Source organism: Lathyrus oleraceus, chromosome 5, assembly GCF_024323335.1.
Source record: "Lathyrus oleraceus cultivar Zhongwan6 chromosome 5, CAAS_Psat_ZW6_1.0, whole genome shotgun sequence".
NCBI lineage: Eukaryota > Viridiplantae > Streptophyta > Magnoliopsida > Fabales > Fabaceae > Lathyrus > Lathyrus oleraceus.
Window position 1 is genome coordinate 478,414,707 of NC_066583.1, and position 27,352 is coordinate 478,442,058.

Sequence of the window (27,352 nt, forward strand, 5' to 3'; positions counted from 1 at the left end):
TTGGCCTAGTGTATTGCATTGAATGAATTTTGAAGGTGGGTCCATAAAGAATGAAGGAGCTTGGTTTTGTATGTTTATGTTTGTGTTGGTGTGTTGGTGTGCAATAGGACGCTTGGATGTTTGTTTTGTATTTTTATAGGCTCCTAGTAAAACATTAGTACTAATATTTTCTTGTTTGTTTGTTTATAATTGTAAGAAATAATGCAGGAATTATGGCATGCCCTTTCAAGCTGTCCAAAGACAACATTGAACTACAGTTTGCCACCAATCACATAGGTATGTGGTAAATCTTATGTAAGATGTCGATTCTGACAACATTGCTCACAAGTAAGATCCAATCAACTGTAAGTTTTTCCTTTTGGAAATTCTTTTCATGAGTAGCAGTAACATGAATTCAATTTACTAGTGTTTTATTCTTCTTATAATATGAATTATTCAAGAACTTTCCAGCATTAAAGTGGGGAAGGGATAGAGCACTTTGCCACTCACTCACATTAGTTTATACAGAGTGTGGGCCATGTGTTTTACACAAACTAATAGTTTATATACAACATGCAAATTTGAAACCTCTCTTTCTACATTGGAGAAGTGGTTTGTAAATCATTGAAAGATGAAATTTATGTGCAATTTACACTTATGATCTGTCTTAATCAATTTATATAAAACATCAAGTAATTATTTTACTTTTTATTTTCTTCTTTTTTGTGAGATTTTACTGTTTCTTTAAATCCATTTCCTGAGAAGAAGCAATCCTTTTGATTGTAATTATGAGTTATTTTAACTACGCAGGGCATTTTCTTTTGACAAATCTTTTGTTGGATACTATGAAGAAAACAACACGTGAAAGTAAAAAAGAAGGAAGAATTGTTAATGTTGCCTCAGAGGCTCACAGGTTTGCATATCCCGAAGGAATCCGTTTTGACAAAATCAATGACCAATCAAGGTAATACCACGTGCTTATGTTGACTTCCTTGATTAGAGTTAAAACAGTTGGCTCGCCTTAGTTGCATGAAGAATTAAACTTGAAAATGTTATCCCTTTGTACAGTTATAACAACTGGCGTGCATATGGGCAATCCAAGCTTGCTAACGTTTTACATGCCAACCAACTTACAAAACATCTCAAGGTGCACTTACTTCTACTGTATAGTGGTGTTATTTACATGCCATATGGTTTAGTAGTTCATAATTGGTGTGTTTTTACCATAGTTCAATATAACTTATTGTGTCTCACTTTAATTAAAAAGAGGATGTCCTTAGGTCGGTGTTCTTTTCATTGTCTCATTAGCTTTTTATGAGTTGACTAAGAAACTGATATTTGAGCTTAACTACTAACATAAGCATGTGTGAGACTGTTTGAGAGAGTTTCTGAAAACAACTTATGACATGTCCATAAGTTGTTTTCAGCTTATTTTCATAAGCTCTCCAAGATAGCTTTTATTTTATCTTTCGTTATAGAAATAGCATATGCATAAGCACTTGTATGAGAAGCGCTGCGCTTGTGCTATAAACTCACTCAAGTAAGTTGTTTAACCAAACAAAGTCTTGATTTTATTTTGAATTGTAAAATATTGCTTATTATGTCTGCATCATGATCAGGAAGATGGTGTGAATATTACTGCAAATTCTCTTCATCCAGGAACAATTGTCACCAACCTTTTCCGTCATAACAGTGCAGTGAACGGTAAGTACCACATTGTGTTATTCATGTAAGTTCACTTTTATTCAGTGGAGATTCTTATTCATGTAAATTCACTTTTAGTCAGTGGAGATCCTTGGTCAATTATTGGAAATGAAACGAATATTAATGTTGAAACGGATCGTACGTCTATCTTTGAACGTAACAAGATTGCACTCCGATTAGAGGTGTTATGCGACAATACCTGCCCCGCTGATGGTGTTGGCGTTTATAACCCTGGCTTCTGGGGCATGGTAAGACTAGTTCATGCCCTTGCATCAATTTGATGTTAAATCAGATCCTTATATGATTACTTTCATTACGAGTTATTTTTATTCCTTAGTGGCTGATTCAGCTAGTACTATTTTCAGAATATTGAGCAAGGGAAGAAATATAAAGTTGTTTTCTATGCTCGTTCAACTGGGCCACTTAATCTAGCAGTTTCGTTCACTGGACCTAACGGCGTGGGAAACCTCGCTTCAACCGTGATCACGTGAGCTCTATTTTTATGTGCTGTAGAGACTTGACGAATAAAAGTTTTAATCCCGAAGATCATTTTTTCCATCTATTAATGATACTGATATCTTAACCTTGCAGGGGTTCTGCATCTGATTTTTCAAACTGGACCAAGGTTGAGGCTGTATTGGAGGCCAAGGCAACGAGTCGAAACTCGAGACTTCAATTAACGACAACTGCAAAGGGTGTAATATGGTTGGACCAAGTGTCTGCTATGCCAGTGGACACATATAAGGTTGGACCAAGTGTCTGATATGGTTGGACCAACTTCAATTTAGCCTACATCCTGAAATTGCGATAACATTTATATAAATTTTGATATCTGATGCCAATGTTAGTAATACTGTATTTTTCTCCTCTCACCCTATTAATGAGATATTTGTCATTGACTTGGCGCAGGGACATGGTTTCCGAAGTGATCTTTTTCAAATGCTGCTAGATATGAAACCAAGTTTTATCAGATTTCCAGGTATGCATAAAATGATCTTCATCAAATTACTTTCTATGTGTTTGGAACTGTGATTTGGCATGTTTCTTATATTTATTTATTAATGAAGCATAAAGAATTAAAAAAAAATCTATGATTTGTACCTTTAATTCTTCGGTATATATCGTAGTTTAAAATAAGCATTATTTAGTAATCTTGTATTCCAGTTCACTCTTCTCATTTGTGTATAAGCAATCGAATTACCGATCAAATAACTTTTTGCAATGCTGATTTACACTACATTGCATCAGGTGGTTGTTTTGTCGAAGGCGAGGCTTTAAGAAATGCATTTCGATGGAAAGCTTCAGTTGGACCTTGGGAGGAGAGACCAGGGCACTTCGGTGATGTATGGAAGTACTGGACTGATGATGGAATTCAAGTGTGCATTTTATACAAAGGATCAAGTGGACGAAATCAAAGAGGAGTGGTGTCAATTCATGATAAAGCTTAATGTTTGTTCATAAATTTGTGTAATTAATGTGTACATTTGTAGTATATGTTATGACTTGTAAATGTGTACATAAATTTGTATATATTTTGATACATTTAAGGCAAAATTGGTTTGAATTGGTATATATATATATATTTGTTAGCCAAAAATTGGTAGAAAAAAGGCCAAAATGGCATATATAAAATGTGATAATTGTCTGTCAAAATCTGGTTGAAAACAGGTAGAAATTCTGGTTTATAAACCTGGAAAAAATGTGGTTTAAAACAAAAGCTTCAAAAAATTTCGTATACCTTAGACAGCGCTTTTGTAAAAAGCGCTGTCTAAGGGGGGGATTAGAAAGCGCTTTAGGCAAAAGCGCTGTCTAAGGGGGGGGCTTAGACAGCGCTTTAGGCAAAAGCGCTGTCTGTAACACCCTTCTAAATACCCCAAATTATTATAATTAAAATACACATATATTCATCAGAGTAATTATGCCCCGAAGGGTGTCACACAATCATTTCACTTCATTTATCAAAATATCCTGTCATGCTCATTTATTTAAATCAAAATAAGATTCTTTTGCATAATTCGCAGCGGAATAATTCAACTCAATGTAAAACATGTAACACAATACATGTAAATCATTCAACAACCAATATCAATTTAATTAAAACATCCCCTCCCCGATGTTACATCTATCAGAGCATGACCCATAAGAAACTACTCTAGACTCCAAGCATAAGCTTCTACTCAACTCATTTCTCGTTACCTGAAAAATAGGCGTAAGGGTGAGTTCCTCAATCAATATAATAAGCATTATAGAACAACATGTAATGCCAAGTAATTAACACATTAATTCACCCTAATTAGACTACGCATTCAGCAACAGTAATATCCATTCAAACATCATACTCAACAGTACAATTCTCCATCATATTCAATCATTAACAACACAACACACAACACACATATGATACTGGAATACATCCAATCATATCATATGCCACACATTCATTATGCAATGAGACTCTATGCATGCGGTACCGACTATTTGTGAACATATAGTTCAACCTCACCGTCCAAATCCAGGCACGGCTACCAAGCTCACTAGTCCCACTCATTTGAGACATAGTGACTCACTCACTAATTCCTCACCATGGGAATTAGCTACCACCCCAAATGGGCCATGAAATGCACGCTAATCACCTAGCATGCAAACAATCAACAACAGTCCAATAATGACTAACTCACTAATTCCTCACCATGGGAATTAGCTACCACCCCAAATGGGCCACAATGTGCAAGCTAATCACCTAGCAAATGCAACATCAACAACAATTCAAGAATAGACACATGCTCACACTCTAAGCCACAAAACAGTCTATTCACAATGCATACATAACTGATACATTCACAGCATCATGCATACCATCACATATCATCAACACATTTATCACGAAAGCATATCATATCATGCCATAAAATCAATCATAGTATTAGCACACTCTACTAATACCTATGCTACTCAAAACAATGGGAAATGATCCCTACAACATCATATCTCAGCTAAGTCACATCACTCAGTCTAAACAGTCAAAAACTGCACAACAACAACACAGAAAATCTCCATTCTGCCCATACGCGTATTGCCTCTTCCATACGCGTATTGCCCAAAACTGGCCAATCCCATACGCGTAATGCCCACTCTCATACGCGTATGGCGCATTTCCTCGCCCAACTCATACGCGTATCACCTGTCTCATACGCGTATGCTACGCGTAACAATACCCCATTACGCGTACCACCAGAGACCAATTTACGTTCAAAATGTCATCTTTCTCTCCCATACGCGTAAGGCTTCCCCCCATACGCGTACCAACATCTCATACGCGTATTGCCTAGTGCCATACGCGTATGACCAGAAACCAGAGCTCACAGATCTGCAATGGCTTTCTCTGCTACGAGATCTACCCAATTCAACCTTCTACAGTCCAAATTTTACACACAATGCATTCCTATCATCTATCACTAATCATACACTTTCGATTTTCACAATTTGCTAACCTCTCCATCTCAAATTCCTACGAATTTCGTCAATTATGATCAAATTTTCGTTCATCTCAAAAGTTTCACAATTCAGCATATATCATCCAATCAGAGGTAAAACAAATGGTCTATTACTACCCAGTACATATCATCCCATAATACCCGTTAGTTGATGATAAACCCCCCCTTACCTGAGTTAATCCGGCAGCTTCCGAGCTCCAAGCTTCTCCTCCCTTCAACCCTTGTTCTCTGGTTCTCTTTTTGCCCTTTTCCACGTTCTGTCTCTTTTTCCTTTTCACGTGAAAACCTTTTTCCAAAAAAATTGGGACTTTTTATTATTCCAACTTATATACTCCAATAATATTATTCCACTAAATAATTATCCCAATAATTATTATTCCAAAATAATAATAATAATAATTCAAATATTCTAATTAAATTAATAAACATATTATTAATTTAATTTAAATAAATACATATTATCATCGGGGTGTTACAACTCTCCCCCACTAAAAGAGTTTTCGTCCTCGAAAACATACCTCAAGCGAACAACTCCGGATAAGACTCCCTCATCTGGCTCTCCAGTTCCCAAGTCACATTGCCACCTGCTGGTCCTCCCCAAGCTACCTTCACCAAGGCAATCTCTTTACCCCGCAATTGCTTCAACTCTCGATCCTCGATCCTCATAGGTGATGTTTCAACAGTCAGGTTATCTCTCACCTGTACATCATCTACTTGGACCACATGCGACGGATCATGAATGTACCTCCTCAACTGAGACACATGAAAGACATCATGCAAATTCGCAAGCGACGGCGGTAAAGCGATACGATAGGCTACCTCTCCTATCCTCTCCAAAATCTGATAAGGACCAATAAATCGAGGTGTCAACTTCTTCGACTTCAAAGCCCGACCAACACCAGTTATCGGAGTAACACGAAGAAACACATGGTCTCCCTCTTGAAACTCAAGTGACTTCCTTCTCTTGTCATGATAACTTTTCTGACGACTCTGAGCAATCCTCATCTTCTCCTGAATCATCTTAATCTTTTCCGTAGTTTGTTGAACAATCTCCGGTCCAACCACAGCACTCTCACCGGACTCATGCCAACATAAAGGTGTCCGACATCTCCTACCATACAAAGCTTCAAACGGTGCCATACCAATACTCGAATGAAAACTATTGTTGTAGGTAAACTCAATCAAAGGCAAATAACCATCCCAAGCACCTCCCTTTTCCAAAACACACGCTCTCAAAAGATCCTCTAATGACTGAATCGTCCTCTCCGTCTGACCATCAGTCTGCGGATGATATGCAGAACTCAATCTCAGCTTAGTTCCCAAAGCCTTCTGCAAACCTTCCCAAAACTTCGATGTAAATCTAGGATCTCTGTCCGAAACAATACTCGACGGAATACCATGCAAACTTACAATCTTCTCAATATACAACTCGGCTAGCCTCTCTAACGGATAATCCATTCTGATCGGAATGAAATGAGCCGACTTCGTCAATCTATCAACAATCACCCAAATAGCCTCAAAATTCTTACTGGTCCTCGGCAAACCAGAAACAAAATCCATACTGATACTATCCCACTTCCACTCTGGAATAGCCAACGGTTGCATTAGCCCAGACGGCTTCTGATGCTCAATCTTCGACTTCTGACAAGTCAAACAGGAATACACAAAACTTGCAATTTCTCTTTTCATTCCCGGCCACCAAAATAACCTTTTCAAATCCTGATACATCTTCGTAGCTCCAGGATGAATACTCAAGCCACTACGATGTCCTTCTTCAAGAATACTCTTCTTAAGCTCGGCAACATCCGGAATACACACCCGGTCACCAAATCTCAAAACACCATTCTCATCAACTCTGAATTCACCACCTTGACTTTGATTCACTAAAGTCAACTTATCAACCAAAAGCATATCAGATCTCTGACCTTCTCTGATCTCCTCCAGAATGCCACTTGTTAATCTCAACATTCCCAATTTAACACTATTGTGAGTACTCTCACACACCAAACTCAAGTCTCTAAACTGCTCAATTAAATCCAATTCCTTAACCATTAACATAGACATATGCAATGATTTTCGACTCAATGCATCAGCCACCACGTTTGCTTTACCCGGATGGTAATTCAAACCAAAATCATAATCCTTCAGAAACTCTAACCATCTCCTCTGTCTCATATTCAGCTCTTTCTGATCAAACAAATACTTTAAACTCTTATGGTCACTGAAAACTTCAAATCTTGATCCATACAAATAATGCCTCCACAACTTCAGAACAAATACCACAGCTGTCAACTCCAAATCATGCGTCGGATAGTTCCTCTCATGAACCCTTAGTTGTCTCGAAGCATAAGCTATAACCTGCTTATTCTGCATCAACACACCACCTAAACCCAACAATGAAGCATCACAGTAAACCTCAAATGGTTCCGACGAACTCGGTAATATCAGAATAGGAGCAGTAGTCAACCTTCTCTTTAACTCTTGGAAACCTTCTTCACATTTTGAGTCCCAAACAAACGCTTGCCCCTTTCTGGTCAACATTGTCAACGGTAACGCCAACTTAGAGAATCCCTCAATAAACTTCCTATAGTAACCTGCAAGTCCAAGAAAACTTCTTATCTCAGAAACTGACTTCGGGGCTTCCCACTTAGATACCGCTTCTATCTTAGAAGGATCAACAGCAACACCACCTCTTGAAATCACATGACCAAGAAAACTAACCTCTTCTAACCAAAATTCACACTTTGACAGTTTAGCAAATAACTTCTTTTCTCGTAAAACTCCTAAAACCACTCTCAAATGCTCAGCATGCTCTTCTTCAGATTTCGAATACACCAAAATGTCATCAATAAACACCACCACAAACTGATCTAGGTACGGATGGAAAATCCTATTCATATACTCCATAAATACTCCAGGTGCATTAGTCACACCGAAAGGCATTACAGAATACTCATAATGTCCATACCTTGTTCAGAAAGCAGTCTTCTGAATATCCTCAGTTTTCACACGTATCTGATGATACCCAGATCTCAAGTCTATCTTGCTGAACACACTTGCACCAACCAACTGATCCATCAAATCATCAATCCTCGGTAAAGGATACCGATTCTTGATCGTCACTTTATTCAGTTGCCTGTAGTCCACACACAACCTCATAGTACCTTCTTTCTTTTTAACCAACAACACTGGTGCACCCCACGGTGACACACTCGGACGAATAAACTTCTTATCCAACAGATCTTCCAACTGACTCTTCAATTCAGTTAACTCAACAGCAGACATACGGTACGGAGCCATCGATATCGGTCTAGTACCAGGTACCAAATCAATCGAGAACTCAACTTCACGCTCTGGTGGCAATTCATTCACCTCTTCCGGAAACACATCAGGAAAATCACACACCACTGCTAGATCACCAATCACCAGTTTATCTTTAGCCTCCAAAGTCGCTAACAGCATAAACAACTCTGCCCCATCTGCCACTTCCTCATTCACCTGTCTTGCAGATAGAAATAAACTCTTTCCTTCCTCAATCTCAGGAAAAATCACAGTCTTATCAAAACAGTTAATAGAAACTCGGTTAAACACCAACCAGTTCATTCCCAAGATAACATCAATCTGCACTAATGGAAGACACACAAGGTCTATCCCAAAGTCTCTACCAAAAATACTCAAGGGACAACTTAGACAAACAGAAGTAGTAGTCACTGAACCCTTCGCAGGAGTATCAATCACCATACTACCAAGCATCTCAGATATCTCTAACTTAAGTTTCACAGCACAATCCAAGGATATAAAAGAATGAGTCGCACCTGTGTCAATAATAGCTACAAGAGGAAAGCCATTAATATAACACGTACCTCGGATCAAACGATCATCTGCAAAAGTCTCAGAACCTGATAAAGCAAAAACCTTGCCTCCTGACTGATTCTCTTTCTTCGGCTTAGGGCACTGTGGACTGATATGACCCGCCTCTCCACAGTTGAAGCAAGTCACAGTCTTCAACCGGCAATCTGCAGCCAAATGACCACCTTTTCCACATTTGAAACACTTCTTCTCATTACTGGTACACTCATGGATACGGTGTCCAGCCTGACCACATCTGTAACACTTAACAGGAGCACTAGAGTCTCCCCCACTAGGCCTCTTCATCCCACTCTGCCTCTGGAAACCTTTGCCAGCTGCATACGGTTTCCCACGATCAACCTGATTCTTACCCTTCCTATCAACCCTCTGCTGATAGCTCTCTGCTCTGGCTTTGGAATCCTGTTCAAAAATCCTGCAACAGTCAACCAAATCAGAAAACACTCTAATCCTTTGATATCCAATAGCCTGCTTGATCTCGGGACGCAACCCGTTCTCAAACTTCACACACTTTGAAAATTCCCCAGCAGCCTCAGCATAGGGAGTATAATACTTCGACAGTTCTGTGAACTTAGCAGCATACTCCGTAACGGACCTGTTACCCTGCTTCAATTCCAAGAACTCTATCTCCTTCTTCCCTCTGACATCCTCGGGAAAATACTTCCTCAGAAATCTCTCTCTGAACACAGCCCAAGAAATCTCAGCATCTCCAGCAGTTTCCAACTCAGTGCGGGTAGCAACCCACCAATCATCAGCTTCCTCTGACAGCATATGTGTACCGAACCTGACCTTCTGGTTATCAGCACACTCAGTTACTCTGAAGATCCTCTCAATCTCCTTCAACCACTTCTGAGCACCATCTGGATCGTATGCTCCCTTGAACATTGGAGGATTGTTCTTCTGGAACTCACTCAACTGACGAGCAGCTCCCATTCCCATAACATTCGGATTTCCTCCAAGTACTCCAGCTAGCATACCCAGAGCCTCAGCAATCGCAGCATCATCTCTACCCCTTCCAGCCATCTCTATTCTGAAAACCCAAACAACTAAAACAAATAAGTACTGATAGGGTTACACAACACCTATCCCGTACAGGGGAACAGAATAACTACGACTCAACACGACCGACTATGCTCTGATACCACTAATGTAACACCCTTCTAAATACCCCAAATTATTATAATTAAAATACACATATATTCATCAGAGTAATTATGCCCCGAAGGGTGTCACACAATCATTTCACTTCATTTATCAAAATATCCTGTCATGCTCATTTATTTAAATCAAAATAAGATTCTTTTGCATAATTCGCAGCGGAATAATTCAACTCAATGTAAAACATGTAACACAATACATGTAAATCATTCAACAACCAATATCAATTTAATTAAAACATCCCCTCCCCGATGTTACATCTATCAGAGCATGACCCATAAGAAACTACTCTAGACTCCAAGCATAAGCTTCTACTCAACTCATTTCTCGTTACCTGAAAAATAGGCGTAAGGGTGAGTTCCTCAATCAATATAATAAGCATTATAGAACAACATGTAATGCCAAGTAATTAACACATTAATTCACCCTAATTAGACTACGCATTCAGCAACAGTAATATCCATTCAAACATCATACTCAACAGTACAATTCTCCATCATATTCAATCATTAACAACACAACACACAACACACATATGATACTGGAATACATCCAATCATATCATATGCCACACATTCATTATGCAATGAGACTCTATGCATGCGGTACCGACTATTTGTGAACATATAGTTCAACCTCACCGTCCAAATCCAGGCACGGCTACCAAGCTCACTAGTCCCACTCATTTGAGACATAGTGACTCACTCACTAATTCCTCACCATGGGAATTAGCTACCACCCCAAATGGGCCATGAAATGCACGCTAATCACCTAGCATGCAAACAATCAACAACAGTCCAATAATGACTAACTCACTAATTCCTCACCATGGGAATTAGCTACCACCCCAAATGGGCCACAATGTGCAAGCTAATCACCTAGCAAATGCAACATCAACAACAATTCAAGAATAGACACATGCTCACACTCTAAGCCACAAAACAGTCTATTCACAATGCATACATAACTGATACATTCACAGCATCATGCATACCATCACATATCATCAACACATTTATCACGAAAGCATATCATATCATGCCATAAAATCAATCATAGTATTAGCACACTCTACTAATACCTATGCTACTCAAAACAATGGGAAATGATCCCTACAACATCATATCTCAGCTAAGTCACATCACTCAGTCTAAACAGTCAAAAACTGCACAACAACAACACAGAAAATCTCCATTCTGCCCATACGCGTATTGCCTCTTCCATACGCGTATTGCCCAAAACTGGCCAATCCCATACGCGTAATGCCCACTCTCATACGCGTATGGCGCATTTCCTCGCCCAACTCATACGCGTATCACCTGTCTCATACGCGTATGCTACGCGTAACAATACCCCATTACGCGTACCACCAGAGACCAATTTACGTTCAAAATGTCATCTTTCTCTCCCATACGCGTAAGGCTTCCCCCCATACGCGTACCAACATCTCATACGCGTATTGCCTAGTGCCATACGCGTATGACCAGAAACCAGAGCTCACAGATCTGCAATGGCTTTCTCTGCTACGAGATCTACCCAATTCAACCTTCTACAGTCCAAATTTTACACACAATGCATTCCTATCATCTATCACTAATCATACACTTTCGATTTTCACAATTTGCTAACCTCTCCATCTCAAATTCCTACGAATTTCGTCAATTATGATCAAATTTTCGTTCATCTCAAAAGTTTCACAATTCAGCATATATCATCCAATCAGAGGTAAAACAAATGGTCTATTACTACCCAGTACATATCATCCCATAATACCCGTTAGTTGATGATAAACCCCCCCTTACCTGAGTTAATCCGGCAGCTTCCGAGCTCCAAGCTTCTCCTCCCTTCAACCCTTGTTCTCTGGTTCTCTTTTTGCCCTTTTCCACGTTCTGTCTCTTTTTCCTTTTCACGTGAAAACCTTTTTCCAAAAAAATTGGGACTTTTTATTATTCCAACTTATATACTCCAATAATATTATTCCACTAAATAATTATCCCAATAATTATTATTCCAAAATAATAATAATAATAATTCAAATATTCTAATTAAATTAATAAACATATTATTAATTTAATTTAAATAAATACATATTATCATCGGGGTGTTACAACTCTCCCCCACTAAAAGAGTTTTCGTCCTCGAAAACATACCTCAAGCGAACAACTCCGGATAAGACTCCCTCATCTGGCTCTCCAGTTCCCAAGTCACATTGCCACCTGCTGGTCCTCCCCAAGCTACCTTTGTGGTGGTGAACATGATTGCGATCTTAACGAGGTCCTTACTAAGAAACTTTGGTAATGTTCATATCATCAAGTTAGAATCGCCTATACAGAAGAGGTCGTAAATACCTTAGCAATCTCTTTAGCTAGTGACGAGTTTCTAAATGATTATACTTTCTAGTAGCCAGCCATGAGGTTCTCTTGATTTTGAAATTTTTTTCATTGCTCAATATGATTATTGTTGAAGGTTTTGACTAAGAAGCCCTCAATTTTCTTTTAAGAGTTTGTTGACGCTGATGTTGTTGGTTCTCAAAGAGTCCCATTATGAAATCTTAAATTTAAACACAAAATCAAGAAAATAGAACATCGCATCAAAGAAACTTAAAGTTTCATGTATTTTTTCTTAATATGGAAGAATTGTCATTCATCCTTTTCGCCACATAGCTGCTATCCTATATACATCAATATGGAAGAATTGAGATGTCAAATCTTATTTTTCAAATTTAATAATCGGAAAAAGTAAAGTATTATAATTAGAAGAAATAAGTAAAAGATGGTTTTGACAATGATACACTAAATAAAGAACAATATCCCAAATTTTCTAGAAAAAAAATTACATGGGGTAGCTCTTGCGAGCACAAGAGTCTAATTATCATATGCATTGAGACCGGTAGTTTTAAAGACCATTTAAAAAAATTTAAGAGGTTAAGTAGAGAAGGATTTTATAGTTGTTTTGATGCATGAAAGTAAATGACATAAAATAAATGACAGAAAGTAAAATGGAGATTTTAGTGTTAACACTAGGAAAACTTGTTAGGGGTAGGTTTTGTCATTACGTATTTATCATGCATAACCATAGGTTAGTAATATGATCCTATACTTAGCTATTAGTATTACCACCTGTTGCTCTCATTCATATCTCTTATCGGTCTCAGCACCATGAAATCAGGGCATTACCTAATACCCAATATCTCAGTCTATTAACCAACACAAAGCATTAACTTCCAACAATTATAAAGGAACAAAACTCTACACCAACCGTACTACAGTACGTGCGAATATTGAACATAATCTTATGTCTAGGCATTAGTATCCAATAGATGATAAATTAAATGTAGTAATGACAACCACCTTTAGAATGTCAAGTCACACCATAAAAACAAGTTTTAGGTAGCAAATCTAAAACAAACATTAAAACTAAAGAGTCGTCAATATTAAAGCGTGAGTAAACTAACATAAAACAACACAATCTATTTAATACATGAATATAATGACTACATCTAACCCCCCAACAAAGAGATTTTTAGACACGCTTACTCATCATAGTTATACTAGTAATACTACAAAGACGAGTTTGGAAGTTTATCTGCTCTGTCACTTGAGCAACGCTTCCACCTTCAATCTCCCTCTCTTATTATCCTATTGTAGACCAAGGTGAAACTACTCTAATTTTCTACTACATCACGCCATTGAAACTCCTTTTTCAATGAACTGGAGACTTTTATTTATAGATGCGTATCAGAGCCTTCCCTAGGCCCGCCATCCCTTTGACTAGTGAGTCTGCTATCTTTCATGTTAAGCAATGCTAGATTGCCCTAACTGCCATGCTTCATTGGACACATAACCTTTTGCTTAGCGTGCCTTCTTTCTTCTAAGTTAAGAAATGATGACATGTGGCCCTAGTCGCCTTGCTTCGCTTTATGCACCTCCCTTGCGCTTAACACACAAACTCTTTCTTTACCATGAAGTTCTTTAGCCTTGAAGTGCCATCTAGCCTCCTGCACTTTCTGGGACACACCTATGATCCTGGCCAAAGAGCCTTGATTTGCAGGGACTTGCTCTAGCTTGGTCCTTTTGTATTGAATTGTGGTTTTCCATTCCTTTTTACTCTTTTTTAATTAATACATGCTAGGAAAGTTAAAACAAATGTTATATTACTTTTTATAGATAAATCAAGGTTTTTATATTGATTTCTCAAAAAAAAGTTAATACGTTGCTACCTATTTTACGTAAATTTAACACTTAACAACTCTCTCAAACTTATCTTTTTGTTTGTCCTAAAAAACTCATTTAAAATGGTTTATAAATCTTTTGAATGCATGTTTTTCTGAAAGGCTTACTAACTCAGGTCAAGAATTTTGAAATTGTTTTTATGGCATTTTATTCTTTTAACTTCAAGTTCATAATCATTATCATGACTATCCATAAATCATAGTATAAAGATAATAATTGACTAGACCAAAATAATATCTTAAAACATGTATAAATTAACAGTTAATCATTTATCAGAATCATGGTCTCACTGAGTATCTCTCAATGGTTAGTGTTTCCCTCATACTTAGACAATTGATCGCTCACCATTTCCATTGAATTCCCGACGGTAATCCGACATATTTTCATCACCTTGGTAAGATTTATGTTTGTTTTTAGTTGCATTTGAGTCAAGTATCAAGTTTTGTTGGTTTGGTATTACATTACATTCGATTACGAGTTTAAGTCAAAAAGACCTTGTTTATGCTTCGTTTGGGTAGTGTCATTGTTCCAGGTTTAAAAAGCAAGAATGGTGAAGTTCGGGACACTCTGAAGGACGAAAATATGACAGAACAGCAGGTCAACACGGCCACCCGTGTGCCACCACACGGCCGTGTTGTTGGTCAAGCAGAGAAAAAGATGAAGCAGAAAACAGGGATCAACACGGGCACCCGTGTGTACACACACGGCCGTGTTGATTAAAACAGTGCATCTACACGGGCACCCGTGTGTAGGGACACGGCCCGTGTTGTTGCTACTGTAACAAATGCTGAAATTAATTAATGCAGGAGAAAAAACACGGGCGCCCGTGTGTACACACACGGCCGTGTTGATTGCACGCAGCTTGGAAAACCTAATTTTTCCTTGTGAACCGATTCTGATCATTAAGGGCAGTATGGACCTTTTGCTTAGAGAGGAGGCATATGAAACTATAAGAAGGCTTGGAAGAGAAGAAAAAAGGGACCTTTTGACAGACGAACGAAAGCATTACAGTGGAGAAGATAGCGAATACAACGGATTCGAAGACGGCGAGATTCAACGGTAGCCACCATTGAAGATCAAATTCTCCTAATTCTTTGTAATGTCTAATCTTTACTTTATGAATTCTTTAAGTACTATGAGAGGCTAAACCCCCTGATGCTAGGGGGTGGTCCTGATGTTATCGTATGTTATGAATGTGAACCAATGATTCCTTGATTACTATGTTATGTCTTTCAATTTAATTGTGTGATGTTATTATGCTTTTGTATCGGACAAATACAAATTAATCTATGACTTCCAATTACAGGACTGTGATTGGTAGGGTTTTCACACAATTGGGTTTATGAATGCATCATCTAGGACTAGTAACTTTCATAAATTACCGTAAACCTTGATATATTGTATGATTAAAACCAATGATTAATTGAATGGACATTTGAGTAAGAATTGGTAGTTTAATAGTTTCTCACTTAAGGACTTAAGTAAGAACATTCTGAGGTTAGGTGATTGAATGTATCATAGGCATTAAGGAAATCGGGATAAATTCATAACGGGCTAACTCAACCACTTACCCTAGCATCTTTTATCTTAATCAGTTATTTTTACTATCTTCGTGTCACTATTCGCAATTCCAAAACAAACCAACCATTATCTTTTTGTTTGAATAGAATCGAATTGAAATAAGTAATTCCTACGCAATCCTCGAGATCGATACTGGGAAATAAACTCCCTATTACTACATCGGTGAAAATAGTACACTTGCTATTTTTCCGATCAAGTTTTTGGCGCCGTTGCCGGGGATTGCCAAACTACATATTTTAATTTTTATTCTATCGAAATTTTGTTGCTCGCCAACCAAAATTTTATCTGTGACAATTTTGTTATTCAATTTTAATCTTTGTCTAACTTGTTTATGCGAGGTAAGTCCTCAGCTGATTTTCATTTTGACGCAGAACCAGAGAGAACATTGCGGGCAAAGCTCAGAGAAGCTAGAAGAAAGAAACTGGCAAACTCTGACAGCGAAGAACCGGCCACACCGAGAACACCAGCTTCCGTTCACTCCGAAAAATCTGAGTCAAACACAGATTCCCATCCAGACACTGTAAACATGGCTGCAGACCCACCTCCACCGGAGAGACTTTTAGGTGACTATGGCAGACAGAATAATCCAGCAGTGCGGTTGACCATTGTGAATCAACCTGTTAATGTTGCTCACTTCCAGTTACACCCGTCTACTATCCGCCAGTTAGAAAGCAAACCTTTTGCAGGAAAGATCAATGAGGATGCAAACAAGCATCTGCAGAGGTTTCTGACTATGACTACATCACTGAAAATTGATGGGCATTCTGAAGAGGCAAAGAGATTGGTCATGTTTCCCTTCACGTTATCTGAGGACGCCGAGGAATGGTTCTATGCCCTACCTGCAGGAAGCATTACTACATGGCAACAAATGGAAACAGCATTCTTGAATGAGTATTTTCCTGCTTCTGTGTATATCCGTAAGAGGTATGACATTGTGAATTTTAAACAGAAAGAAGGAGAGACACTTGGAGATGCCTACAAAAGATTCAAAAGATGTTTAGTTGCATGTCCTACACATAATCTGGATGAAACTGAACAAATGCAGAATTTTGTAAATGGGCTGAAGATGAAAACTAAACAACTCATTGATACAGCTGCTGGTGGCTCGTCTAATTTTTCTACAGCAACCGGTATCAAAAAAATCATCGAAGCTATTGCAGCAAATGAGCATTTGGAATTGTATGACCGTACTGTAAATCAGCCGGAGGGAAAAATTGACTTGAAATTAGCAAATCAGGTAGTGAAAATGGAAGACCAGATTGCTGCTGAGGTTGAAAGGAGATTAAAAGCTATGAATTTAGGTACCCAGACTGTTGCTCAAGTTCAGCCGGTTCCGACCATGATTTGTGAAATTTGTAGTGGACCACACAATACTGTTCATTGTTTTGCAACACCGCAACAGATTGAAGAAATAAAATTTTTAAAGCAGAACAATCCCTACTCCAACACATACAATCCGGGGTGGAAAAATCATCCCAACTTTGCATGGAAAGATCAAAGAGGGAACGTGCAACAGCAGGCACAAGGTCAATATCAAAATCAATATCAGCAGCAGCAACAACAGGTACCTCAGAAGGCAGATTGGGAGATTGCAATTGAAAAGATGGCAGCTCAAAATATGCAATTTGAAGAAGAGACTAGAAACAATCAGAAAAACACCACCGCCTCCCTAAGGAATCTCGAAGTTCAGCTGGGGCAGATAGCACAACAACTGTCAAGTTCTAGAACACCAGGTTCCCTACCTAGTGAAACAGTTCAAAATCCAAGAGGTCAGGAGAATGTTAACATTGTCACGACGACAGAGAAAGAGGTTGCTAAGAAGAAAAAAATTATATCACCGAGCGAGCCGACTAAAGAAGAAACTACAAAAGGAACTAAACCGGTGATTAAGTTGCCCTACCCTCAGAGAGTGACAAAGAAGGAACCTAGTGAGTCAGACTTCGAGAAATTCATAAAAATGTTTAAAAGGATTGAGGGTCATATGACTTTGTTTGAAGCACTTGAAAGGATGCCCATGTACAAGAAATTCGTGGAAGAGGTAATGGCTGAAAAGAAACCAACCACTGAAGAACAGGTATCTGGTAAGGAACAATATAATGCAAACTCCCTGGAGCAGAACATTCCTAACAAACAAAAGGATCCAGGAACCGTCACAGTACCGTGCACAATCAAAGAAAGAACCTTCAAAAAGGTACTAATAGATTCGGGAGCCAGTGTGAATCTGATGCCATTATCGGTCTATCACAGGTTGGGTATTAAAAATATTAGTGATATAAAGACCAATCTGAAGTTTGCGGATCACTCAAGGAAAGATGCATATGGTATAGCTGCAGATGTGCTGGTAACAATAGCGGACTTGACTTTCCCAGTTGATTTTGTAATCCTAGACATACCTGAAGACAATGAGGCAACCATTATTCTGGGTCGACCTTTCATGAAGACGAGTCGATGCAAGCTCGACATGGATGAGTGCACGCTAACCTTGAAAGTTCACAACAAGGAAATAACATTGAATGCTATTGAAAATCAGGAGATGGAAGAAAATACAAAATCTCAGTATCAAGTAGGCTTAATCAAGACATTGAATACTATCAAAGGCTCACCACTGCCAGTAGCCACCCGAAATGGAAAGATTCCTAACACTGGAAGGATAGTTAAAAAGGAATCGTGGTACAAAGGAGTCCATACTGATAAAAGAGACAATTTCCGTGTTGTGGACAAGAGGTGCAACAAGGTTTTGAACCTGAAATACCCCCCATGATAAGGGAAATGAACCGTCGAGCCATGCGACGTTAAACGAAGCGCTTCGTGGGAGGCAACCCACGCGTTTGATTTCTAATTTATTTCGTTTTTATTTTTGGTGTGCTAAAATTTTGTGTAGGGGAGGAGGAGAATTAAAAGGGCAAAGTCACAAACACCTCCAAGTGGAAGGAACTTACACAAGTGCATTAAACCAACAGTAGTCGCTGTGAGTCCCCTTAGTATCTGGATTTAAACATTGAGGTCAATGTTTAGTTCAGGTGTGGGAGGGTTTTCCTTTCATGTTTTATTTCCATCGCTTTTGTTTTTGTTTGTTTTCGTTGTTTACTTGTGTGTACAGAGTGATGAGAAATGGTTGGACGAATCCGGGATCAATGGTAGTGGATGAATGACACCCCTCATACTTATTCTGATATGGCACCCCGGAAGTTGATGCAACCATGAGAAGGTAAAGTCGGACACAATTTGGTGACACTAGACCAAGAGAGCGGTATGGAAAGACCAAGTCAGGAAAGAACCACATAACACGAAGAGACTTCAGAGCTTGCAAGCTAACCAACATGGTGAGGTCACAAAAAGCCAAACACGAAACATCAACATGAGAGGTCAGCCAGGTATAACTTTATCACTCTGATTTTGCGTATGTTCTGTTGACACGTCACAGCATGATAACACACACTGAGGCAAGTTGTTTGTGTAGCCAGGGCCTTTCTAGCCATCCCTATATGCATGTTTCCCTTCGTAAAACCCCGTTGAGCCTTAGCCATTTGTTCATTGTAAACCCCATGCTAACGTCAAGCATTATTCCTCATAAATCCATGTTAACTTTTTATTATCCATTCCCTTTTGTGTCATAACTCGGTATGATTGTGTGAATTGCAAGATGTGCAATGAAAATAAGTTTGGGGTGGAAATTTTGAAAGGGAAGGCAAGTGCATAAAATGAGATCATACAAAAAGAAAAACAGTATGTATGTCATTTATAAATAAATAAATAAAAAAAATAATAAGGAAAGAAAAATGCACTTGCCGAGACCTTAGAGATATGAAAGGCTCGAGAAAAAAAAAAAAAGAAAAAAAAAAGAAAAGAAAAAGTGCACAATATGATTACCGAGTTCAAAACCCTTTGTTACCCAATTTTTTTTGTTTATCCCACCGTACCCAAGCCCCGTTACAACCTAAAAAGACCTCAAAAAGTGTGTGAAATCTGCTGTGGTAATGACATTAGAATGTGTTCAAAGTTAAGAGTCTGATACTGTATACTGTGCTGTGAGTGTACACACCTAACCCCGAGAGATATTGTGAGTGTGTGAAAAGCTTGCAGGTGAAGAGGTTTCGGATATGGAATGTGGTAAACTTCCTGAATCGGAGAGACCTGAAACTCGATTGGAAAAGTGGAACACGAATGGTGAAAGACTAGGTTGCATTGTGGAAAGCAAATTCGAGGGTGACCTTTGTTTGGACTCAATACATCACTTGAGGACAAGCAATGAGACAAGTTTGGGGTTGTGATTGCTCACCATTTCCATTGAATTCCCGACGGTAATCCGACATATTTTCATCACCTTGGTAAGATTTATGTTTGTTTTTAGTTGCATTTGAGTCAAGTATCAAGTTTTGTTGGTTTGGTATTACATTACATTCGATTACGAGTTTAAGTCAAAAAGACCTTGTTTATGCTTCGTTTGGGTAGTGTCATTGTTCCAGGTTTAAAAAGCAAGAATGGTGAAGTTCGGGACACTCTGAAGGACGAAAATATGACAGAACAGCAGGTCAACACGGCCACCCGTGTGCCACCACACGGCCGTGTTGTTGGTCAAGCAGAGAAAAAGATGAAGCAGAAAACAGGGATCAACACGGGCACCCGTGTGTACACACACAGCCGTGTTGATTAAAACAGTGCATCTACACGGGCACCCGTGTGTAGGGACACGGCCCGTGTTGTTGCTACTGTAACAAATGCTGAAATTAATTAATGCAGGAGAAAAAACACGGGCGCCCGTGTGTACACACACAGCCGTGTTGATTGCACGCAGCTTGGAAAACCTAATTTTTCCTTGTGAACCGATTCTGATCATTAAGGGCAGTATGGACCTTTTGCTTAGAGAGGAGGCATATGAAACTATAAGAAGGCTTGGAAGAGAAGAAAAAAGGGACCTTTTGACAGACGAACGAAAGCATTACAGTGGAGAAGATAGCGAATACAACGGATTCGAAGACGGCGAGATTCAACGGTAGCCACCATTGAAGATCAAATTCTCCTAATTCTTTGTAATGTCTAATCTTTACTTTATGAATTCTTTAAGTACTATGAGAGGCTAAACCCCCTGATGCTAGGGGGTGGTCCTGATGTTATCGTATGTTATGAATGTGAACCAATGATTCCTTGATTACTATGTTATGTCTTTCAATTTAATTGTGTGATGTTATTATGCTTTTGTATCGGACAAATACAAATTAATCTATGACTTCCAATTACAGGACTGTGATTGGTAGGGTTTTCACACAATTGGGTTTATGAATGCATCATCTAGGACTAGTAACTTTCATAAATTACCGTAAACCTTGATATATTGTATGATTAAAACCAATGATTAATTGAATGGACATTTGAGTAAGAATTGGTAGTTTAATAGTTTCTCACTTAAGGACTTAAGTAAGAACATTCTGAGGTTAGGTGATTGAATGTATCATAGGCATTAAGGAAATCGGGATAAATTCATAACGGGCTAACTCAACCACTTACCCTAGCATCTTTTATCTTAATCAGTTATTTTTACTATCTTCGTGTCACTATTCGCAATTCCAAAACAAACCAACCATTATCTTTTTGTTTGAATAGAATCGAATTGAAATAAGTAATTCCTACGCAATCCTCGAGATCGATACTGGGAAATAAACTCCCTATTACTACATCGGTGAAAATAGTACACTTGCTATTTTTCCGATCAACAATGCATGAACTATAAAAATATTATACATTTCATCTAAGTAGTATCACTAACTATATCATTAGTCATGGATCACTAAGGTCTTTCTTTTGGTTGTAATGTGGCCGGGCTTACAAAATTGTTGATTTTTCTTTGGATTCAAAAGGCTAAATATAAGAGAGAGAAAATCATTTCTTTCCAAATTTCTCCTTTTTTACGTTCACTTTCTTACAACCATTTTCTTTTGGTGTTTTTTTTCTTTTGTATGCTTGAATTTTGATTTTTGAATTGTTTATGGCAGAAAGCATTTTCTTTTTCTTTCATCACATTAATACTAAAATTTTCTTTTTCCAAACATGTCCTTTTTCTTTTTCTCCCCAACTTTTGATTCTAAAATACCTTTGCTTTTACGCGCTCTCATATCCTTAAGATAAGATGGAGAACATTGTTTTTCTTTTAAGTCGGCTAAGGATTATAACACTTGAAAAGAAAAAAAAATATTTTAAGGCTCAAAGAGGTTTGTCAAAGGATTCACACCCTCACAAGGTAGACTTTTTATATCATTGAACATATCCATGACTTTGAAACATATCAAGTAATAGCAAGACTGATGTAAAATCTACACAGTTATTATGCATGTCTACTCTCATTATTTATGTAAAACATGAGGTTTCACACATCTTGCTTGGGTAGGCTTATGCAGGGACATATGTATTAGTAAGAAAGGGTGGGCCCATGCCCCCACCACATTCATCATTCATTAATATATTTAATATACTAAAAATTATGAAGAAACTTAATAATGACCCCATTTAATAAAATGATACGGAGTATCACACATCCATCTGCATTTAAAATAAAATAAATTTTTTAAATAAAATTAAAAAATTTAACTCCTATTTCTTTTCATATTCCTATTAATTTTCTTTTACTCTTTCCAAATAAAAACAAACCACTTTTCGTATTCCTCTTTCTCTCACTCATTTTTCTCTCTATACAAAGTGTCTCTCTATTACTAGCTTCTTCTCCATTGTTGACCTTTTAAAAGGTAAATTTTTTAATTTTAATCTTTAATCTTTATAATTTATTTTTATTATTGTAATAAGAGTAAAAAAAATATATTATTACCTTATTGAGTTTGAGATTGTGTTAATGGTAGAAAAATTATTTTTAGAGTTTTGTAGTGTTTGTTTGAAATTGTTGTGTTTGTATCAATTTTATAGTATTATTACGAATTTTCTCAATATGATTTTAATTGTGATTTTTTGTTTTGTTTTTAGTAATAAGCAATGGAAAAATATTTCAAACGAAAATCAACGGAGCAATCATCAACTCCTAATCCTCAAACACCTAATGAACGTCGCAACCCTAAACTGGGTCCTCCCATGAAAAAAAGATTTTTGGAGTTTGAATTGGAAAAACTTCCTAACGATCCCGGTTTAAGGCCAAAAATGTCAGATTATCATCCAAGTGATAAAGATGAAATTAGAATATATTATTTGCAAAAGGGTCTTTGTCAACCAAAAGAAAGTATTTTTCCACAAAGAAAATTTGGAGATACCTTTCGTAAGTTTAATTCGGATTGGTATTTAAAATATGATAGTTAGTTGGAATATAGTCAAAGTGAGGATACTACATATTATTTATGTTGTTATCTTATGAGGTCACATATTAAAGAACATAAAGGTTGCTGTGAGCAAATTCTTTACTTTGAATAAGTTTTGAATGATAGCAAATTGTGTGATCATTGTCTAATTGTTGGTTGTGCATTATTTTACATGATTCATTTGTGTTTTTAGCCTATACTATTGTTTCATGTCTATACATAAAGATCCACATTGATACATCTCTTAAAAGAACTCATAAAAACTATTTTGTGTCAGTATGTATCAATACATGTTCATATGCATCGATCCATAAATTTGTTGTAAATTACAAAACGTTTTTGCTTCAGTATGTATCGATCCATACGAGTCTTGTATCGATACATGGCCAGTTAAAATGCTCTATGTAGCGATCCATACGAGTCTTGTATCGATACATGCTTAGTTAAAATGCTCTATGTATCGATACATACGAGCTTTGCATCGATACATGCTTACATTAATTCTCTAAAATTAATCAAAGTTACAGTATGCATCGATGCATAACCTTTTGTATCAATGCATAAGTCTGCTTTGTCTACTAACAACTTCTGTCTTTCATATATAAGAAGTATTGTGACAGCAGTGCAAGGTACGAATTCAGAACAGAAAAACAGTTGAACACAAGATCAAAGGAGTGTGTAGCAGCAATTGTTTTTGAGCAGTTAGAAACCTGAAAGAGACTTCATCTTCTTCATCTTCTCAATCTCTTTTCTTCAAGAACATCAACACATAATCATTCTTGTTCTTTGGATTAAAGGATCAACGAGATAACGTTCAGTGGTACGATCAAGGATCTAGCTGAGGTGTTCAGTGGAACGATCGAGGATCTAGCTGAGTTGAAGGTTGAAGGGGGTTTCGAGGAAAAGCCAAACAGTTTGTCCTTCAAGAACTGGAGTGTTCTTGCGGGTTTGTTAGTCACGTTTGCAGAACAGATTCAGCCGTAGCGTAGGGTTTGGAAATCGGGTGATTTCGCAAACAGGTCGTGGAACCGGTGAATTGTTTGCAATTTCTTGCAGAAAATTCTTGATCGAGCTCAGATCAAGTGGAGGTTTGATACAAGAAGAAGTTCCTGGGGTTTAGAATTTTGTCTGTGTATTGTAACCTTGTATCAACGAATTCGACATTATTGATAATTACAGTTCTCAATTTCATTTGAAATTGAGAGGGAGACATACCCACACGCGAGGACGACAGTGGGGAACTTCCTTACCAAATCTCTGCGTATCGTATTCTTTCCTTATCTCTCTTTACGTTTTCAACAGTTTTGTAATTTCAGTTAGTGTGTTGTGGCTGTATTTTTCGCGATACAATAGTGGCAAGAAAACTTCTTTAACTAAAGTCCACCATTGTTCATCATTGATCACATACACACCAATTGTTTGACAAAACTGTCTGCTGAGTTTTATTCATTGGAATTAGGATTTAGTGATAAGAGCATTCAATTTGATAAGATTCTGGTGTTAATAATCTCTGTCGTTCTAATTCAAATCCAGCAATAAATTCGCGTGTCCGGTTTTCTAGTAGCGGTTCAGAATAGACGGAAGTCGATTCGGGACTGGAATTTTCCGCTAAGTTTCAATAACTCTGATAACATTTTAAATCCGTTTATTTTCAAAGAGGTGATCTATTCACCCCCCCTCTCGATCACTAGCCACACCGTCTAACAGTTGCGGTGATGCCTTTATTACATAAGGCTTTACAAATTAGAAAAAAAGTGAAAGGTTTCGAGTTCATCTTGGAGATGTAAATAACTCTCATAATCAAACATGGAGAAATTATCAAACTCTAACGAAACAAAAGCAACACATTGAAGGTGTCTTGTATAAACAATCCAATCAAGTTAATGAGGATTATCGAAGTCATTTGACATGTATAATTGATTGCATTCGAAATGTATTGGCACAAGGTTTAGCTTTTCATGGTAGTGATGAGTCAATTTCATCAATAAATAAGGGGAATTTTCTTGAACTTATGAATTTTCTTGTTAACCATAATGAAGATATTTATAAAGTTTGGAAAAATTGTCGTGGAAATCTTAAGTTAACATCTCTTGATATTCAAAAGGATATTGTTAAAGTTGCTGCAACGATCACTACTCAAGTTATACTTGATGATCTTGGAGATGATTTATTTGCTATTTTAATTGATGAATCTCACGATATATTAGTGAAAGAGGAAATGGTTGTGGTTATTTGTTATGTAAATAATGAAGGAAAAGTATTGAGCGTTTTCTTAGTGTTGTTCATGTTTCAAATACTAGTGTTCTAACATTGAAACCGGGTTTTGAGTCATTATTTGCAAAATATGGATTAAGTTTGTCAAGGATACGTGGACAAGGCTATGACGGAGCAAGTAATATGCAGGATGAATACAATGGTCTAAAAAGCTTGATTTTAAAAGAGAATTATTCTGCATTTTTTATTCATTGTTTTGCCCATCAATTCCAATTAGCTCTTGTGACATTGGCAAAAAAACATTCTAAAATTGCTTTATTTTTTAATTTGGTTGCTAATTTGTATAATGTTGTTGGAGCATCATGTAAGCGCAGATATATTCTTCGTGAAAGTCAAGCTACAAAGGTGAAACAAGCATTGGAACATGGAGAAATATCTAGTGGGCGTGGCTTGAATCAAGAAATGACAATTAAGAAGGCGAGTGAAATAAGATGGAGCTCAAATTATGGTACATTACTTAGTATAGTTTCTCTATTCTCTTCTATGATTGATGTGCTAGAAATGGTTAAGGAATATGGAACAGATTTAGATAAAAAAGGTGAAACACTAATGTTGATGAATTATATGCAATATTTTGAATTTATTTTCATCTCGCACTTGATGAAAATAGTTTTAGGAATTACACATGATTTATCTCAAGCATTACAAAGAAGTGATCAAGATATTGTAAATGCTATGAAGTTAGTAAAAGTGTCCAAAATAAGGCTACAAGCTTAAGAGATAATGGTTAAGATTCTTTGTTGAATGATGTTTCATTATTTTGTGAGCATAATGATATTGACATTTCAAATATGGATGACACTTTTCAACCGGCACAAAAAAATTCAAAGAAAAAAATGGAGAAAGTATCTAGTTTACACCATTTTCATGTTGGATTGTTTTATGAAGTGATTGATCGACAACTTCAAGAGTTGGACAATCGTTTTACAGAAGTGAATACCAAGTTGCTCCTTTGTGTAGCTTGTTTAAGTCCAAGAGATTCATTTTCTGCATTTGATGAGTAAAGGTTGATTCGTTTAGCTCAATTTTATCCTTCAGAGTTTTCTCAAGTTGAATTATTGACACTAGATTGTCAGCTTGAAAACTATTTCTTAGATGTATGCTCTGACAGTGAATTTTCAGAATTAGAGGGGATTAGTGATCTTTCTATCAAGCTTGTAGAGACCAAAAAACATGTTGTGTACCCGTTGGTATATTTGCTTTTAAAGTTATCTATGATATTACTTGTGACAACTACAACAGTTGAAATAACTTTCTCTGCTATAAATATTATCAAGAATCGAATGCGAAATCGCATGGGTGATGATTGGTTAAATGATTGCTTAGTTACTTACATTGAGATAGATATTTTTGTTGATGTTGAAATGAGAAAATCATTCAACATTTTCAGAACATGAAAAATCGTAGAGAACAATTATAATTTGTATTTATATTTTTGAAAATGAAATGTTATATTTATATTGACCCCACTACTCAAAATTTCTGGCTTCGTCCCTGGGCTTATGATTCTTGACTTATATCAAGATGTTTTTTCTAGACAGTAAAAAAATCAAACTTTGAATAAAGAAAATAATTCATAATCATGTTGTATTTCACAGATTGTCAGAACATTAATCATGAATGAAACATTTAAAGAGAATAAAATATTTTTCATGCCTTCTATTCTTTGAAATTTTGTTATTAACCTTTTTGTGATTCCATGCATTTTTTTTGTTTAGATCATCATTTGAACGATCTGTATACAAACCTTTTTGAAAGGTAATTTTTC

The 27,352-nt window shown here is 37.2% G+C and overlaps 1 protein-coding gene across 1 annotated transcript; it reads left to right on the forward strand.

Annotated features, from left to right (window-relative positions):
- Positions 1-7: 7 nt before the first annotated feature.
- On the forward strand, positions 8-26,981 carry LOC127081420 (uncharacterized). The gene is made up of 12 exons (XM_051021674.1): positions 8-35; positions 208-276; positions 790-943; positions 1,048-1,126; positions 1,599-1,683; positions 1,762-1,931; positions 2,049-2,170; positions 2,275-2,428; positions 2,593-2,662; positions 2,932-3,061; positions 25,611-26,122; positions 26,680-26,981. The coding sequence occupies exons 1-12, from the start codon at positions 23-25 to the stop codon at positions 26,979-26,981; spliced, it is 1,860 nt and encodes a 619-aa protein (XP_050877631.1). The 5' UTR covers positions 8-22.
- Positions 26,982-27,352: the final 371 nt, after the last annotated feature.

What these genes read in the sequence shown, in the direction of transcription:
- LOC127081420 (XM_051021674.1), top strand. An exon ending in AACTTACAAAACATCTCAAG is followed by an intron (nt 1,127 to 1,598) that starts GTGCACTTACTT and finishes CATCATGATCAG; the next exon opens with GAAGATGGTGTGAATATTAC. An exon ending in AACAGATTTAGATAAAAAAG is followed by an intron (nt 26,123 to 26,679) that starts GTGAAACACTAA and finishes ACTATTTCTTAG; the next exon opens with ATGTATGCTCTGACAGTGAA.